Below are 16050 nucleotides of genomic sequence, written 5' to 3'. Positions count from 1 at the left end.
GTTGTATCTGTGTGTATGTCACCTGGAGACTGAGGCACACTAATTCATGCATCCTTTTGCCAGTGCTTGGTTTACAGAAGAGCTACATATGGGGGTGCATCTGGGGGGCAGCTAAAGGCCTCTGGGCTAAACTCAGTTGAGGGTCACGCTCAGCTCTGAGCGCCAAGTAGGGCTGTGTGTACCAAGCCTCTGTGAACCTGCAACTCTAGGCTCTGGCCACTAGGTGGAGCTCTGTGTCAGTTTCTTTGGTCGGCTCCTGTTCCCCCACCCCTCTGCTCCTCCCACCCTGCTCAGGCCAGGAGGGCCTCTCTCTGTGCCCCAGAGCACCTAGGGAGCAATGCCTACCACCCAAGCCTGACCCAAGCCCCACCCACACCAAGAGATCAGACCCTCGGGGTGGAGTCCTGGCTGGAATGATTAGTAAAGCTCCCCTAGTGACTTGGATGTGTGGTCCCGAACCCCAAGCCTCCCTTCTCTTTCACCCTCTGAGCCATCTCCCCACAGCCGCCAGACCAGGTATTATAAACCACCTCTCGGATCACTTTACACTCCCCAAGCCCCCTTGCAGCCTCATATCTTTGGCAGAATAGAGTACAAGTTCCTTATCCTCACATTCAAGGCCCTCCCTGATTTGATTCCCCAATTCACTAACCTCTGCTTTCCCATGGTCACCACATCACATCCTCTTCCCTTGGTATAACATGTAACACTGGTTTATACAGCCTATGAATTGCACAACTCTAGGGGCACTACTCACACTGTAGTCACAAACTGTACAGCCTATATGGAGGCCCTCCATGTACCCCATGTTCAAGTTCAACCTCTATCTACCCATTATTCCACACTATTCCTGCCAGCTATCATGCTGTTTCCCTGCATTTATCCTTAAGAGTCAGTGTAAAGGCCATCTCCTCCATGCAGCCTCCTTTGATCTTCCCACCCTCCTCTGAGACTCCCTCTGCCCCATCGCCAGTGGTCTGTAGTTTACTGGAGCATGTGGCTCTCTGTCGTTGTGTCCCCACTGCCCAGTACAGGACCTGGCACTTAGTGGATGCTGAACACAGGTTTGTGGACTTGAAGTGTGTGCACACATGTGACTGGTTCTGTGCAATTACGTGGATCTCTCTCCAGACGAAAGGGGGTGTATTGTCCATATTTGTAAGTGTGGGTCCCTATAATTTTGTGTGTGGTTTAGGGCCACACACACAGTTGAATTTCCAGATATTTATGAATGTCTCACTCTGGCCACCAGGGTGTGCTGTTTCCCTGTGTCTGTGCACGCCTGGGATGCTCTGTGTGTGTCCCGGAATCAGTATGTGTGTCCCTCATGGCACTAGGGGGCAGTGTGCTGTCCAAGTTGGGTGGCTCCCAGTATACAGTTTGCCAGTTTGTCTGCATCGGTGGGGTGTGGCTGGTGGCATCCGGGCAGTGCCAGGCAGAAAGGCCTCCACCACCCTGGGTACTGACTGGAGAGGCTTTCTATAGGGCCACCCTTCCCCAGAGTCCCCATTCCAGCCTTGAACAAAGCCTAATTTGTGGGTCTGTGCAGACACAAGCTGGGACAGCCAGGCGCACAGCCTAGACTTTGGCTCAAATTCCTTCCTTCAGCCCAGGAGGTGGGGTGGGGAGGAGAGTCCACGCCCTGCATATCCTTTTCCGGTACCACAGCAGGCAGGAGCCAGAGCTCTCAGGTTCCAGTCCCTCTTCACACTTCCTCATCTGTGTGGCCTGGGGCAAAGTCCTTCTCTCTGAGCCTCAGTTCCCTCATCTGTGAAACGGGAATAATTGACGTCTCTCTCAGAGTGGTTGCTAAATGAGAGACCATGTGTAAGAGGCCTAGAAAAAGGCCCAAAGCTGTTATTGTTATTGCTGTTACAGCTCCGTCATTATTATTGCAGGCTTCCACCCAGTCACCAAGATAAGACGGCCCGGGGGTGGGGAGAACCTCTCCTAAACATGGGGTCCCTCCATGCCCAGGCATGCCCCCTCACCGGGCTCTGGAAGTCCCCGCTGCTATCTGACCTGTGGTGCCTCTCTCTGCAGTACGTGCATGAGGGCGGCGTGGAGGACCTGGTGAGGCCCCTGCTGGCCATTCTGGACAGGCCTGCGAAGCTGCTGCTGCTGAGGGACATCAGGTGGGGAGGGCTTGGGGGCAGGAAGGGGATCCCCGATACCTCCCCTAACCTCTCCAGGGCTGAAGTCCCTCCAGGCGCCTCCAGAACTGAGCCCTGACCACCCCTCATCTCTTGCCCTCCCCCAGGGGTGTGGTGGCCCCCACAGACCTGGGTCGCTTCGACAGCATGGCGATGCCTGTGGAGCTGGAGGCTTTTGAGGCCCTCAAGAGCCAGGCAGGTCAGCAGCCAGGGGGCAGGACTGTGGATCCCGAGCCGCAGGTGGGGCTGGGGGCGGGGCCTCCCAGTGGAGAGGGGCAGAGATTGCCTGGGCCCTTTCAGCTGGGTCCATCAGGGAGCCTTGTTCCTGACCTGCTCTCCTCTCCAACCAGTTTGGCCTCCTGCCTTGCGACCAGCCCGGCAGGACACACCGCCCAAGCGTCACCTCATCACTCCTGTGCCTGGTCAGTCAGAGTCCCAGAGCCCGGGGAGGGGGCACACCCCAAGGGGACTGGGGGAGGGAGAATGAACCTTCCATCCTTGTCCCCATGTGGGCTGTCGCGGCTTCAGAGGTACGTGTGTTTCCCTGAAGGAAATCCCTCGTCTGCCAGAACCATTTTCATCATGTCCACTCACCATCTGTACTATTATTTACTTAATAATTTAAAAATTAATTAATTTTATTTTTGGCTGTGTTGGGTCTTCGTTGCTGCACGCGGGCTTTCTTTAGTTGTTGCAGCGAGCGGGGGCTGCTCTTCATTGCGGTGCGCGAGCTTCTCATTGTTGTGGCTTCTCTTGTTGTGGAGCACGGGCTCTAGGCGCGCGGGCTTCAGTAGTTGGTGGCTTGCGGACTTCAGTAGTTGGTGGCTCGCGGGCTCAGTAGTTGTGGCTCACGGGCTCTAGAGTGCAGGCTCAGTAGTTGTGGCGCACAGGCTCTAGAGCGCAGGCTCAGTAGTTGTGGCGCATGGGCTTAGTTGCTCCAAGGCATGTGGGATCTTCCCGGACCAGGGCTTGAACCCGTGTCCCCTGAACTGGCAGGAGGATTCTTAACCACTGCGCCACCAGGGAAGCCCCTTAATAATTGGTTTTAAACCCACTCATTTTTTTAAATCATCTCATTCTATGCAATAACCTCTGAGAAATTACCAGCTTGGTGTGGGAGTCATATTTTTACTTTCTATTGTAATAGTTAAATAAAACTGTAACTATTACAATAGAAAGTTTTAAAATACTATTGCAATAGAACCCGGGCACGCTGCCACAGGGCCTGAGCAAACCCAGGCCTGGGTCTCCCTACACCAACAAAGGCAAGGCCTGGGGTCTGGCAAGGTGGTCTGGGCTGTTGAGGAGAAGGCAGCCTGACCTTGGCCCTCTTCCCCAGACAGTCGTGGAGGCTTCTACCTACTTCCTGTGAACGGCTTCTCAGAGGAGGAAGATGATGGGGAGCTGAGGGGGCGTCTGGGGGGCCTCCAGGTCTCCCTGGGTGCCTCTGCCTCCCGCCACCCTCACAAAGGGATCCCCCCTCTCCAGGATGTGCCAGTAGATGCCTTCATCTCACGCAGAAGCGCCTGCACACCCCCTCCCCAGCCACCCCCCGTGGCTCCCCGGCCCCCGAGGCCTAACTGGCTGCTGACAGAACCCTTGACCCTAGAGGACCCTCAGCAGAGCCGGATCCAGGGCCCAGGCCAGAGCCGCAGCCGCAGCCGGGGCAGAGGCAAGTCCCCCGGACGCAGGCATTCCCCATCCCCGGCACCTATCGCCACTCCCAGCACAGCCAGCGGGCGCTACCACAAGCCTCGGAAGGCCAGGCCTCCTCTGCCACGACCTATGGATGGGCAGGTGGCCAAGGCAGGGGGCAGTCGAGGGCCCTCTGAGAACGGAACTGGTGGGACAGCCGAGGAGGCAGCCACGAAGGTCCCCAGTGGGGAGCTGAGGACCGTCACGCTATCCAAGATGAAGCAGTCCTTGGGTGAGTCCTGGCGGGGCTGCGCCTGCTGGGGGGCGGGGGCTCTTGGGTGTGGGTGAGGTTGGTGGGCTTGGTTTTGGGGTATAACTAGGGGACCTGGGACTAGGGAAAGAATCGGGGTATTAGGATATAGTTGGGAGGATCCATATTTGGGAGGTTTGGGGTCTAGAGTGAGTTGAGGATTGAGTAGTAATAGAATCTGGGGGTTTGGGAGAAGTTGGGGGCTCTCTATTTGGGGATGGGTCCTGGGTTCTCCTGGGAGCTCTGGGCTTTAGGGGTGTGGCTGCACAGTAACCCAGTGTTTCTCCCTCTCACTAGGCATCAGCATTTCTGGGGGCATTGAGTCCAAGGTGCAGCCCATGGTGAAGATAGAAAAGATCTTCCCTGGGGGCGCCGCCTTCCTCAGTGGGGCCCTTCAGGTGGGTGAAGGGCACCCAGGCCCACTCCCTAGGCCCAGAGCTGAACTCTGGCAGGGGGTGGGGCTGGTACATGCTCATCTTCCAGCCAGACATGTTTAGACCAGGTCATGGGAGGAGGCTTGGGAGCAGCAGGGTTGGGCCTGAAGGATGAGCAGACCTAGGGAAAGATCTGTCCCCTCATGCCAGCCTGCGCCTGAGGGTGGCCCATCCTGTTACACCGCTAGCCCCAAGGGACAAAAGGCAATTGTCTGCACCCCACCCTGCCCCCAACCGGCTCTGGACACAAAAGTCCCATTGTCCATCGCCTCCACCCAGAGCCAGATGGGTAGGAGTGTCCTAGCTGGTGGAGGTGAGAGGTTGGGTGGTGGTGTGGGGTTGACCTGAGGAGGGAGGTCTGTGATTCTCCCACCCCCATCCCAGGCTGGCTTTGAGCTTGTGGCCGTGGATGGAGAGAGCCTGGAGCAGGTGACCCACCAGCGGGCAGTAGACACCATCCGCCGGGCTTATCGAAACAAGGCTCGGGAGCCCATGGAGCTTGTGGTCAGGGTCCCCAGGCCCGACCCACTGCCCTTACCCTCCGACTCATCAGCCCTCACTGAACAGCGGCTTCCTGGTGACCATTCCCCTGCCCGCTGACCCCTTGATGGTACTCCAGCTACCTCCCACTGGCTCCCAGAACCTCCCATTAATGCCCTTTCCACCCACACCCAGACCCCTCCCGCTGATGCCAGGCTTCTCCAGCTGACCCCCAGCCCAGTGCCCTCTCCAGTCTTCCAGCCTCCTGATACTAATCCCAGACTCTCCCCGGCTATCCCGTAACTCTTCCCACTGACCCCAGAGAATCCTCCTGCCATCCCCTGGACCTCACCTACTAACCTCTTCAGGCCTCAAGAACCTCCCACTCCTGCTTGCCTTGCCTACTCCCAAAGCTCCACACTGGTGGCTCAGGTCCTCTCCCCCCACATTCTCCCTCCCGTTGTCACTAAGGCTCTGCCCATTCCAGATAAACTTGGTGTCAAGGACAAGGTGCTACTGGGCAGCTCTGTCACCAGCTCACTACCCCCAACCGCCCAAGACAGGAAGGGGGTTGGGAAACCCCAGGTCTGGAGCTTAGGATTGGTGTGCACTTTCTCATGATTCCCCCAGTGAGGGACAGGCACTCTCAGATAGGGCCCTCAAGGGGGTCACTGCATCCAGCCCCCAGCCCCAAGCAGTGTTCTGTGCAAGGGGCAGGATGGGAGTCTTTTCTAGTTTCTCAAACCCCAAGAGCCCATTTCATGTTGTGGTCCACTAGGACCTCAGATTTTCTGCTGGATTTGTCCCTCCCCCATCACCCTTTCTCCCCCGAAGACCTCCATGAGGGGTAGGGGAATAGCCAGCAAATAAAGAGGGCGTGGCGGTCAAACAAGTTCCCGTAATCTTTATCCAGCACACTCATCTTTTTCTAAAAACAAAAAAATTTTTTTTAATTCTTTTCTTTGGGTTTGTACAAGAAATTTACAATGTGAAAAATATACAAGTGAAAACAAGGCCATAAACCTGGGTGTGGGGGAGGGGCCACTTGGTCACAAATACAAATAAACAAGACATTTCTGAGTTCTTCCTTTGGTCTGACTATAGCCCCCTTACCCCAGGAGAGAGGCTGCAGAGCTGGAACCTGGGGATCAGACCCCACTCCCAGCCCTGTCCCCCAAAATGGGCAGGCTGGGGGCAGGCACATCTGGAGCAGCTGGCGCTGTTTGGCTCACTCTGGCTGTGTGATGGGGAGAATGTGGAGATGAGGGAGCCCCTTCCTCTTCCCAGCCCCCTGGCCAGGTGGGCTGGAGCGCTGGGGGTGAACGGGGTTGGCAGAGTGGCAATGGCAGTAGTTGGTGAGTGAAATAGGTTGAGTGAGTAGGAGCCTCTGGTGACAGTGAACAGAGGAACCTTCAAGGAGTCTGATCTTGCTCATCCAAGTCATAGGGCAGCCCCGAGTCCTTGACAGAGGCCCAGAGGCCTGGATCCCAGGGGACAAGTGGCCCCGGGGCCCTCAGACTTCGGGGCCCTCAGTGGATCTGAGGCTACCATCTGCATTCAGTAGACCTCCCCGCAGAGCTGGATGCCAAGGCCCTAGATTTCGGTGGCAGTGATCTCCTCCAGGCAGATGCAGGGAGCTGGCTCCGCCAGGCCCAGGTCCGCGAGTTCCCGGGCCTCCAGCTCCAGGCTGAGCTGCTGCAGCTCCTGCTCCAGCTGCCGGTTGCGTCGGTACATCTGGATGTAGTTGTGCTGCAGCTGCTTCTGGTAGCGGATCACCTGCTCCTTCTCCGCCTGCCAGGCCAGCCGCTCCTCCTCGAAGCTGTCCCGCTGCTCCTCGCCTCGCCGCCGCTCCCGCTGTAGCTCCGCCCGGAGCCGCTCCACCTGGGCCCGCAGGCTGCCCCCAACCCCGGCTGCTGCCCGCTGTGCCTTGGCCTCATCACTCTCTGCCAGGAGGAATGGGTCAGCAGTGGCAGGAGGCACAGGGGGTTCCCGGAGTCCGGCCGCCTCGGTGTCCAACTGCCCAGCTTTCTCCCGCAGCCGCTCAGCCTCCTGGCGGTGCCGCTGCAGCTCCTGGGAACAGGCCTCCAGCTCCAGCTCCCGTGTTCGGGCCGCCTCCTGGAGGCCCCGCGCCCGGCCCTCACTGACCCGCAGCGCCGCCCGGGCTTCCCGCAGTGCCACTCGTAGGGCCACCAGCTCGCTGCCCTTCTGCACCAGCTCTGCCTGAGATTCCTTCAGTTGCTGCTTCAGGAGGGAGATCTCACCTGACTTCTGGCACACCTGGGGGTGGGAGATAGTCAGAAAGGATGATGAGAAGTGTTCTCCCAGGGTGTCAGGCCCTGACATCATGCTGGGCATTTGGGGAGAGGTGGTTTGATTATACCCATTTTACAGATGGGTATAATGAGACAGCTATTAATTGGCTACGGTGGAATATAGACCCAGATCTTTTGCTTTCAAAGCTGGGGTCTTTAAACCATCACGAAGCAGTAGCGCCCTGGGGACTGGGTGGTGGCGGGTTTGGTAGGAGTGGAAGCAACTGAGGGCAGTGCCCACATTTCCAGTTGAGAGGCACTACAGTATCTTGGTGAAAAGCAGAGACACTGGAGCCAGACTGCCTGGGTTCAGATCTCAGCTCAGCCACTGACTAGGTGTGATCTCTGGCTCTAGCCTTTCTGGGTCTCACTTTCCTCACCTATAAAATGAGGATATTAACAGCACCCACTTCACAGGGTTGTTACGAGGATTAGAGGATACACTCTACATTACATGCTTAGAACAGTGCCTGTTGAGCAGCAAGCACTACATTCTCATTCTTAGTATGGCGGGAAGGCAGTGGATGGGAATGTTACTGGCTACATGAGCACTTAGACCAGACCAATGAGGAGACCAAATGTGGAGGCCCAAGAAGGCCCTCACCCAGAAAGGGAGGTCAAAGGGGGAGCCTCATCTCACAAAGGTGAGGAAGGGGAGGCCCTCTGGGGGTGGCAGGTGAGGGGGTGTGGCTGGGCCCCTCCTTTCAAGGCTTACCCACTCCCCACCCCCACCTCCACCCCCCTGCCAAAGGCCCTGCTCCCTGCCCATCCTGGTCTGGCCCACCTCCCACTTGGTCTCCTCCAGCCGTGGCCCGAGCTCCCGCTGCTCCCTCTCGAAGGTGGCGCAGCGCCGCTCCAGCTGCTCACGTTCCTGCAGCAGCTGTGCAAAGTCGTCCTGCAGCTGCCGCTTCTCCTGCTGCAGCTGGAACACCTGAAGCTGCAGCAGCTGTTGGGCCCGCTGCGCCCGCTGTGCCTGGGCCGCGCCGTCCTCTCGCAGGGCCTCGCGCTCGCGCTGCCAGTGCCGCTGCCGTTCCTCGTACACCTACGGGCGAGAGGGCAGGCCTGGGTCCTGGTGGCTCCCCCAAACCTCAAGCCCTGGCCACCCGCAGCTCCCCTATCACCGACTGCCCTGGCCCCCGTCCTGGGCTCAGGGAAGGTAGATTCCATTCAATAATTACAATAATTACAATACCAACAGTAGCAACTATTTTTATGAAAAGCGACACAACAACAATAATAATAGCAAGCACTTACGTGGCACTTCCCAGGTGCCAGGCATTAGTCTAAGCACTTTACACCCTTCACCCTACTTAATCTTCATGATAACCCTGAGGCCAGGAATATCCCCATTTACAGATGAGGAAACTGAGGCTCAGTACAACTAAGTAACTTGCTCAAGTCTGAAGGACAGTAAATGGTGGTGCTGTGTCAACCACTCTACAGTGTAAGCCAGACAGCTGGGGTGGGGATGAGGTCACAGCGCAACAGCCCGACACCTGCCCCTCAGCACAGACAGAAATGCTTCTTGTATTCCCAGCACCTGTGGATGTCCTGCCATGCCACCCCCATCACTGCCACTGACCACACCCGGCACATGGTCACCTCGCTCTCGTCCAGACTGTCCCGCAGCTGCTGCAGCTCTGCCTCCCGGTCTCGGAGCTTTCCTTCCAGGACACAATGCAGCAGGGCCTCGTCCGAAGGGGGTGGAGGGGGTGGAGGCGGTGGCGGGGAGCGTTCCCCACAAGAGCTGCTGTCAGGGGAGGCCCGGGGACCGCTGCCCAAGAGCCCCCCGGCCATGCGGCCCCCCAGGGAGCCTGTGCTCTTGCTGGAGGAAGATCGGCCGCTGTCTGAGTGGGAGGGCCCAGTGGGGGCCCCTCGGGCTGGCCCAGGCAGTGCCCCCCGCCCAGGGCCGTGGGAAGGCAGGTGCCCGCCTGGGGAGTTGGTGGCTGGCTCTGCACCCCCGGTGCTGTAAGTGGGCAAGCTGGACAGTGAGTTTCGGCCGGAGTCGGATAGAGTCCCCGATGGACAGCTGCTGGCCCAGCCACTCAGTGTCAGGGGTTTGTCGGTAGCCGAGGAGGAGGAGGAGGAGGAGGAGGAAGCAGGGCCCCCAAACAGCTGCGTTAGGCTGCCTTGGCTCCCGGACAGTCCGGTGGCCCGAGGACCCAGGAAGCTAGGTAGGGATGGTGCCCCTCGAGGTTTGGGCAGCACTGGCTTGAAGGCTGTTGGGCGGATCACAATTTTCTCCATGTTCTGAAATGAGGTGCCACTTGACAATGGGGATAAGGCCGCCCAATCTTTCAAAGCCCTTATCATACCCCCTGCCCTCCCATCCGGGGTCCCCAATCCCCATACATTAATAACAATTGCTACCACGGGCTGAGGGCCTCCTGAGTGTCAGCTTTATGTCAAGCAATGTTAAACGTTCCTCTCAGATCATTACAACAGCCATACCAGCAAAATATTATCACTATCTCATACACAGATGAGGAAATGGAGGCTCAGCAGAGTTACGGGCCTCGCTCAAATTCAAACACACTGTTTTAAGTATAAAACAGTATTTCTAAGCAGCTAACATTTATCGAGTACATATTACATGCCAGGCACTAGGCTAAACACTTTACACACATTATTAAATGTAATTCTCCCAACAACCCTATAAGAGTTGACCTATTACCTCCATTTTACAGATATAGGAACTGAGACTCAGAAAGGTTAAATGACTTCCCTGAGGTCATACAACCAGAATGAGGCAGAGTTGGGATGAGAACCCAGGTCTGGTGAATCTGGAGCCCACACTCCTTCCTCTAAATAGGTCTCCTAATTTCAGCTTCTCCAGGGAACCCCTGATTCCACCCAGGCCCCAAAGGAAGGGCTGGTCCTCACCTTCTCCAGCTTTCCGGAGACAGGGATGAGCTTTGGTGGGGGACCGCGGAGATGGGCATTGCGTGCCCGCTGCTCTCGGGCATCTTCAATGTCACTGCTTGGGCTGGGGGGTGACTCTGTCCGGAAGTCTTCATTGACGTAGGTAAAGTTGGTGCCAGGGACAGCCTTCCTGGGGGGCACAGCTGGGCACAGCGGCTCCTGTGCCTCATAGCCACCCTGCAGCAGCCCATCCTGCTGGCGGAAGAAGGTGGGCCCAGGGGGACCGTGATGGCGGGGAGGAGCCGGCCCCCCAGGGCAGGGCCGGCCTGAGATGAGGCTGCTCACGCTGCCCATGGCTGGAGCTTGTGGGGCAGTGGCGGCCTCAGGAGCGGGCTCCAGTGGCACTGGCAGCGTCTGCACAATGGCCATGGCAGCAGAGGCTCAGGCCTGGCCAAGGGCCTCCAGGGAAACCTGTGAGCAGGGCAGTGGTGTCAGTCTCTCCATCTTGAGCTCCCTCCCTATATAGGGTCTCGAGTCCCTCCTGGTCCTTTGTCCCAGGTCAAACAGCCCCCTGACATCAGTAACAAGCACTGATACCCTCCCCCCAATGCATCCCCTCCGAGTCTTGGCAGAACCTCAATTATCCCTGGGCCGCAGTCCACTGCCCAATTCTGGTCTGAACAGGGCTGAGGACCGAATCTACCAAGCAGGGATGATGAAGGAATGGGGCCCCACAGAGGCCAGGACTCAAGTTAGGGAGGGAGCCCTCTCTACCAGCTCCCAGCACCAGTCCTTGGTCCCCTGGGACAGGTGGCCTCATTAGAGGCAGTCTGGGCAACCTCAGGGGTGCAGTCAGCAACTCAGATGGTAATTAGGAAACAAAGAGCTAAGGCCAGGCAGTGCCCAGCCTCCCCAAGCTGGGCCTCAGTTTCTCCCAAACAGACAGGCGGCAAGGGTGGAGCTGGTCAAACAAGAACTCAGAGCTCTCAGGGAGCCCATAGGTACCCTCTGGGGTCTCCTGCCTCCAAGAGGTGGATGCAGGCTCATGCCTGTTTCCATGACAACTAGCCTCACCACACCCAATCAGTCAGGCCTAAAGAAGCCTACACAGACCCACTGCCAACCCCTATGAAACCTTCTAGCTTTGGACATTCCCCAGAGTAACCCCAAGGGGATGAGGATAGAAGCTCTACCATCACCTCTGGCAGCTGCTCCAAGATCTCATTTCCCTGGAGCCCAGGGAAGAGGGCTCCACCTCCCCAGGCCCTGCTGCTTCCCGGAAGGGGACAGCAAGTCTCCACCCGGAACTCCCTCCCCAGTCCTGAGGCTGAAGACCAGGACTCAGGCATCTGCTGAAGTCATCATGCAGAACGGGAGCCAAAGAGTGGACAGAGAATTGCATAGGAGTAGGAGTGTATGCATCTTACTTATTTGTGCGTGTGAAACTGTGTGCACAAGAGCATGAATCTGAGCACTGTGTTTGAAAACATCATGAATGAATGTGTGAGTATATATGTTTGGATAGATGCATTAGTACATTCAGATATACATGCATATGTATGTGAACTCATATGTGCATATCTTACAAAAGAGTGTGTGTGTAAATAGGGTGTCTCAGAAAGTATGTGAAAGTTACAAATGCATACATAAGTGAATTTGTGGTGTATGACTGTGACTATGTGAGAGAATATATTTGGTTAGATGTCCATTCATATATACATGAGTTTATGTATCTTACACAAGTGTGTGAGTAGGAAATGAAGGTGCACAAGTGTGTATAGAGCACCGTGTGTGCATGGGAGTATGTGAGAGAGAGGGTGAGAGCCTGGATGGCACGCAGGGCCAACTGGTGAGTGGGAGCCTGGTTTTTGTCACTCACTGGATTGTGGGGAGAGGAGAGATACATGAGTCTTTGCTTGATCTGCTCTCCTTCATTCTTACGTGTGTTCCGTTAAGTCCGCCCCCACCCCCCCTCCCCGCTCAAGTCAGAAGATCTGGAGAACCAGGGAGGTGTCCAGACTGAGGAAGGAGGAGCTGGGAGCTGGGGGTGGGGGTGACTGGTGTCCACGGAGCAGGGGCAGGGGCTGAGTCCACCCCACAAGCGCCAGCCCTGAGCAAAGCCAATGGAACACCCCCTCCTCTGCCCTTGCCCAGACCACTCCAGGGCCTGGAGGAAACAGTGGGGAAGGGGCTTCTTAGGGGGCCATGGGGGCTGGCATCTCTGTCTCCCTTTCCCCACTTCTGTGAGCACAGAGAAAGTGGAAACTGAGGGGAGGAGACAGAGAGATTCAGACAGGGACCCAGAAGACAAGAGACAAAGACTGAGAGAGGCCCCAGGGTCAGGCAGACCCAGTGAGCCGGGGTCCCTGCGCCCCACGGAGCCAGGAGCCCCTAAACCCAGAAGAGACACTGAACTGGGCCCTGAGAGCCAGACACCCAGGGAGCCAGCGCCAAGCGTCTGGAAAGCCAAGCCCAGCCAGCCAGTCTCCTGCTCTTGGAGCCCGAGAGAGAAGGAGGGGCAAGTGGAGGCTCCATTTTGAGAAGTGCGTTTGTGGCTATAGGCAGGGAACCCCTAGCTCTCCCCAACATCCTTGAGAAACCGCTCCGGCACAGCACACACTCCCCCCGCCCAGTGGGGACTGCTGAGGGCTGGGTCCAGCCGGGGTCCGAGGGAGGTCTGGCCTAGGTCCGAGCTCCCACAGACCTGTTATGGGGGCAGAAGAGTTCAGGAAAGTCTCCCCCTCACCAAACTCCAAAGACCATCCAGCGGGATCAAGTCTGGAATCACGAGTTCCCATTCCGAGACCGGAAGCCGGGAGCCCCCAATCCACCCTCCGGAATCAATCCCCCCCCTCCGACCCCCGCCGCTTCCATAAAGTGGGGGCAGCTGTGGAATGCCGCCTCCCCACGGGACCTCCGCCGTGCATAAGTTGGGGTCACCCCCAGGTCGCCTCCCAGCCCCGGCCCCCCCTCACCTCCACCGCGCTGCTCCATGCTCAGCCCCGGGCCGCCCCCAGCGCTCCACAGGCGCGCCGCCCGGCTCCAGCCCGCGCGCCGCTACTCGGAGCGGCCCGGTCCGGCCCGGCCCAGCCTCCGGGGAGCCCCTGGCCCGGCCCGGCCCAGGCCCCGCCCGGCCCAAGTGGGCGGTGCAGCGCGGGGGAGGGTCCGAGGGACGACCCCGCCCCCGGGGCGCGGATAAGCGTAGGTCCCCCGCGTCACGCGTGTCCGGCGAGGCGCACGCACGCAGGGGCTACGCAGCGGGACTCAGGTTCCCTGCCTCCGAGGCGCGGTGGTTGTGTGTCTGGGGGCTCGGTCGGCTCAGGACTAGGCGGCGGCGGGTCACCCTGTACCCCTACACGAGCCCCGGGGCCAGCGGCTGCTGATCATTGTTCGAGCACAAAGGGCCAGGCGCCGCGGCGGCCGCCCTTCCCCCTCCGCTCCTCTAGTCGATGCCAACCCCGCCCCGCCCTCGACACACTCTCCGGCTTCGGAGTCCAGAGAGGGAGGCCGAGGGTCAGCTGCCCCCCACTCTGGGCCTTGCGCCCCAGCACAAGTCGGGGGCCGAGGTTTGGTGGGTGCTTGCCCCACCCGCAGCGGGTTGGAGGAGGCACGCTTGGATTGCGGAGGCGGCGCCACCTAGCGGCCTATTCGGAGAACACGCCCAGTCACCCCCAAGACCCCCCTTGGGGGGTCCCTACCCGACTCCCCAGCACTGTGCCCTCTCCCACGAGAGCCCAGGCCTTCCCCGAGCGCGGCTCTGTGCTCCCCAACTTTCCCTAAGAGTTATTTGCTAAGAGAGAGGTCATTGCTCGAGAGGCAGCCCCTGGGCCCCCAAAAGTCACTGGGGTGAGCTGGTCCAAACTTACAGGCCAAGCCTACACGAGCCTTACAGCCGACAACATTCCACTGACTTCTCAGGGTCAGGGATATTCTCACCCTCTGGCAAACAACACTGTCTTAACACCCACACGATCTTTCCCACATTCAGTCTCACACAGCCACAATCACACAGTCTGTCTCGTCCATCACAAGGTTCCATGTCCCTTCTTTCCATAATCTTCAGGCCAACTCACAGAGGTACACTCGGTGTCACACGCCTAGTTGTGCACAAGCTTTCGCAGCTCGAGTTCCTTCGCACCCAGTCACAATCTTAAATACACTTCGTCTCCTAAGCATTTTTCACACTGACAGTCTTATTCACAGTCACAAAGACAACTACTTAGACATACACGTTGTATTTCACAAACATTTTAACACGTAGACTTGCCCGTAGGGGTCTCTGTGACCTAGTCAGGTCAGCTGATGCCCACACCCCTGGGCAAGGACAGCCTCCTGCCCCCTAACCCCGCCCCCCAGGGCCAAGGCCCGCCAGAGCTCCTCTACCCCAGGAAGGAGCATTCCCCCCCCCCTTCCAGGCCACAGCCCTGGCCGGCTCTCAGCTCTATTTTTAGCTCTATGGAAAGGGTTGTTTTTCTTTCTTTTTCCCTGGAAAGGGAAACATAGCCCAGCCACCCTCAGGCTCACCCTAGACCCTCTGCCTCACAAGAACAGACTGAGCCGCACCCCCCCGTGGAGACCCCCTCTGCTGGCCTTACCCTGATCCCAGCCTCCTGGGACACCAGGAGCCTCCTCCCCTTTCTGGCAGCCTGCCCAGAAGCTCAGGCAGCAGCTGGGCTCAGCGTGTGTGTAGAGGTGGGGGGTGGGGCAGGGAGGGAAGCCGAGGGCCACTGCCCACTACCTCATTCCCTGGGGGGAGGGGGGCCGTCCTCCCTTCTACCAGAGGGAGATAGGCCCACTCTGGTATTGAGGGGATGTGTACGCTCATGCATCCTCTGGGGAAGGGGGACTCCCACTCTTGCATGAGTGGGCCTTCTGCTACTACTTTGGGGGTAGGAGCTCCCAGTTCTGCAAGGAGGAGTGGTAGTAGGAAGGGGACCCACAGGCGCTCCCGCAGCTGCTCCCTGGGCTGGAGGACCGGGCGGGGGCTGCTGTACACTGCCATCCAGAATAGCACCCCCTTCAGGGATACTTTCAGGGATGGGGGCACCATGTTCCGGAGAAGGAAGACGAGGAACCCAGGTAACCCCACCCCAGCGCAACAGTCTCTGGTCCTCCTGCGCTACCCCAACTCCAGGGGGCGTTGTGTTCCCATTCCTGGGGGAGGGCTTATCACCTCCAGGAGAATGAAATACAGTCCGGCAAGGTATCTGGCAAACTTGCTTAGTACCGCGGAGGGAGATTCCCGCCCCGAGGCTGGGGTGGGGGGAGCACAGCCCGCTGGTGCGCGAAGCGATCACGTGCTCAGCGCCTGTTTACGTCTTAGTCTTCACCTGCGGGCTGCAGGGAAGCAGGAACCTCCGGAGGTGTCCCACCCGGCCCGCCCCCATCCGCGGTCACTGGGCGGCCCTTTTCTCCCACCCCCCTCAAGTACGCGACAGCAGCGCGCCCTGCCCGCTGGGAGTCCTCGCGGGCCAGTGGCGCTGCTCCACGGACTACTAGCGTTAACTCACTGGGCGCGTCCGCCCCGGAATGCACGTGTGTTCGTGTGTCTCCAGTACGCGTGTGTCTGTGTGCACGCGTGTGTGGGCCCGTCAGTGTGAGTTTCTGTGTAGGTTCCCTGTTCAGACTCCTGGCCTGCGGCCCCCGGACCGGGGACCCCCCTCCTCAACCCCAATCCCCAGCTTCCCCAGATCGGGAAAGTTCGCTCCGGGGCGGGGGTGTGCGGCAGGCGAGAGTTCCTGCACCTCCGCGGCCCCACCACTCACTCACCCAGCGCCACCTGCACCGCCGCTCCAGCTTCCGCCCGGCTCCTGCTCCAGAGCCGGTAGCTCCTTGCCGCAGACTCGCCGGCTCCCGAGCCCGCT

The 16050-nt window shown here is 58.7% G+C and overlaps 2 protein-coding genes across 4 annotated transcripts in view; one reads left to right on the top strand and one right to left on the bottom strand.

Annotated features, from left to right (window-relative positions):
* Positions 1-6095, top strand: part of PDZD7 (PDZ domain containing 7) — a 19321-nt gene extending 13226 nt beyond the window's left edge. The window contains 6 exon segments of the mRNA XM_068548391.1: positions 2044-2135; positions 2261-2352; positions 2504-2575; positions 3493-4080; positions 4396-4496; positions 4917-6095. Coding sequence (XP_068404492.1) covers positions 2044-2135; positions 2261-2352; positions 2504-2575; positions 3493-4080; positions 4396-4496; positions 4917-5132 — 1161 coding nt within the window. The 3' untranslated portion in view covers positions 5133-6095.
* Positions 5936-16050, bottom strand: LZTS2 (leucine zipper tumor suppressor 2). 3 transcript variants are annotated; one of them, XM_068548393.1, is made up of 5 exons: positions 15956-16050; positions 10208-10657; positions 8927-9574; positions 8109-8366; positions 5936-7289 (listed from the first exon to the last, which is right to left on the bottom strand). In XM_068548393.1, the coding sequence occupies exons 2-5, from the start codon at positions 10613-10615 to the stop codon at positions 6606-6608; spliced, it is 1998 nt and encodes a 665-aa protein (XP_068404494.1). In that variant the 5' UTR covers positions 10616-10657; positions 15956-16050; the 3' UTR covers positions 5936-6605. The 3 variants fall into 3 exon arrangements, with proteins under 3 accessions (XP_068404494.1, XP_068404493.1, XP_068404495.1); XM_068548392.1 differs by lacking the exon at positions 15956-16050 and adding an exon at positions 13162-13324; XM_068548394.1 differs by lacking the exon at positions 15956-16050 and having other exon boundaries at positions 8927-9590; positions 10208-10342.

Source organism: Eschrichtius robustus, chromosome 7 (genome assembly GCF_028021215.1).
Source record: "Eschrichtius robustus isolate mEscRob2 chromosome 7, mEscRob2.pri, whole genome shotgun sequence".
NCBI classification, from domain to species: Eukaryota; Metazoa; Chordata; class Mammalia; order Artiodactyla; family Eschrichtiidae; genus Eschrichtius; species Eschrichtius robustus.
This window is presented reverse-complemented; position numbering and strand designations above follow the sequence as displayed.

Excerpts from the sequence above, each read along its gene's own strand:
- LZTS2 (XM_068548393.1), bottom strand. The coding sequence starts at position 10,615 with ATGGCCATTGTGCAGACGCTGCCAGTGCCACTGGAGCCCGCTCCTGAG. Across the intron at positions 8,367-8,926 it reads ACAGTCTGGACGAGAGCGAG|GTGTACGAGGAACGGCAGCG; the intron begins GTGACCATGTGC and ends TCTCGCCCGTAG. Across the intron at positions 7,290-8,108 it reads TGGAGGAGACCAAGTGGGAG|GTGTGCCAGAAGTCAGGTGA; the intron begins GTGGGCCAGACC and ends TCCCACCCCCAG.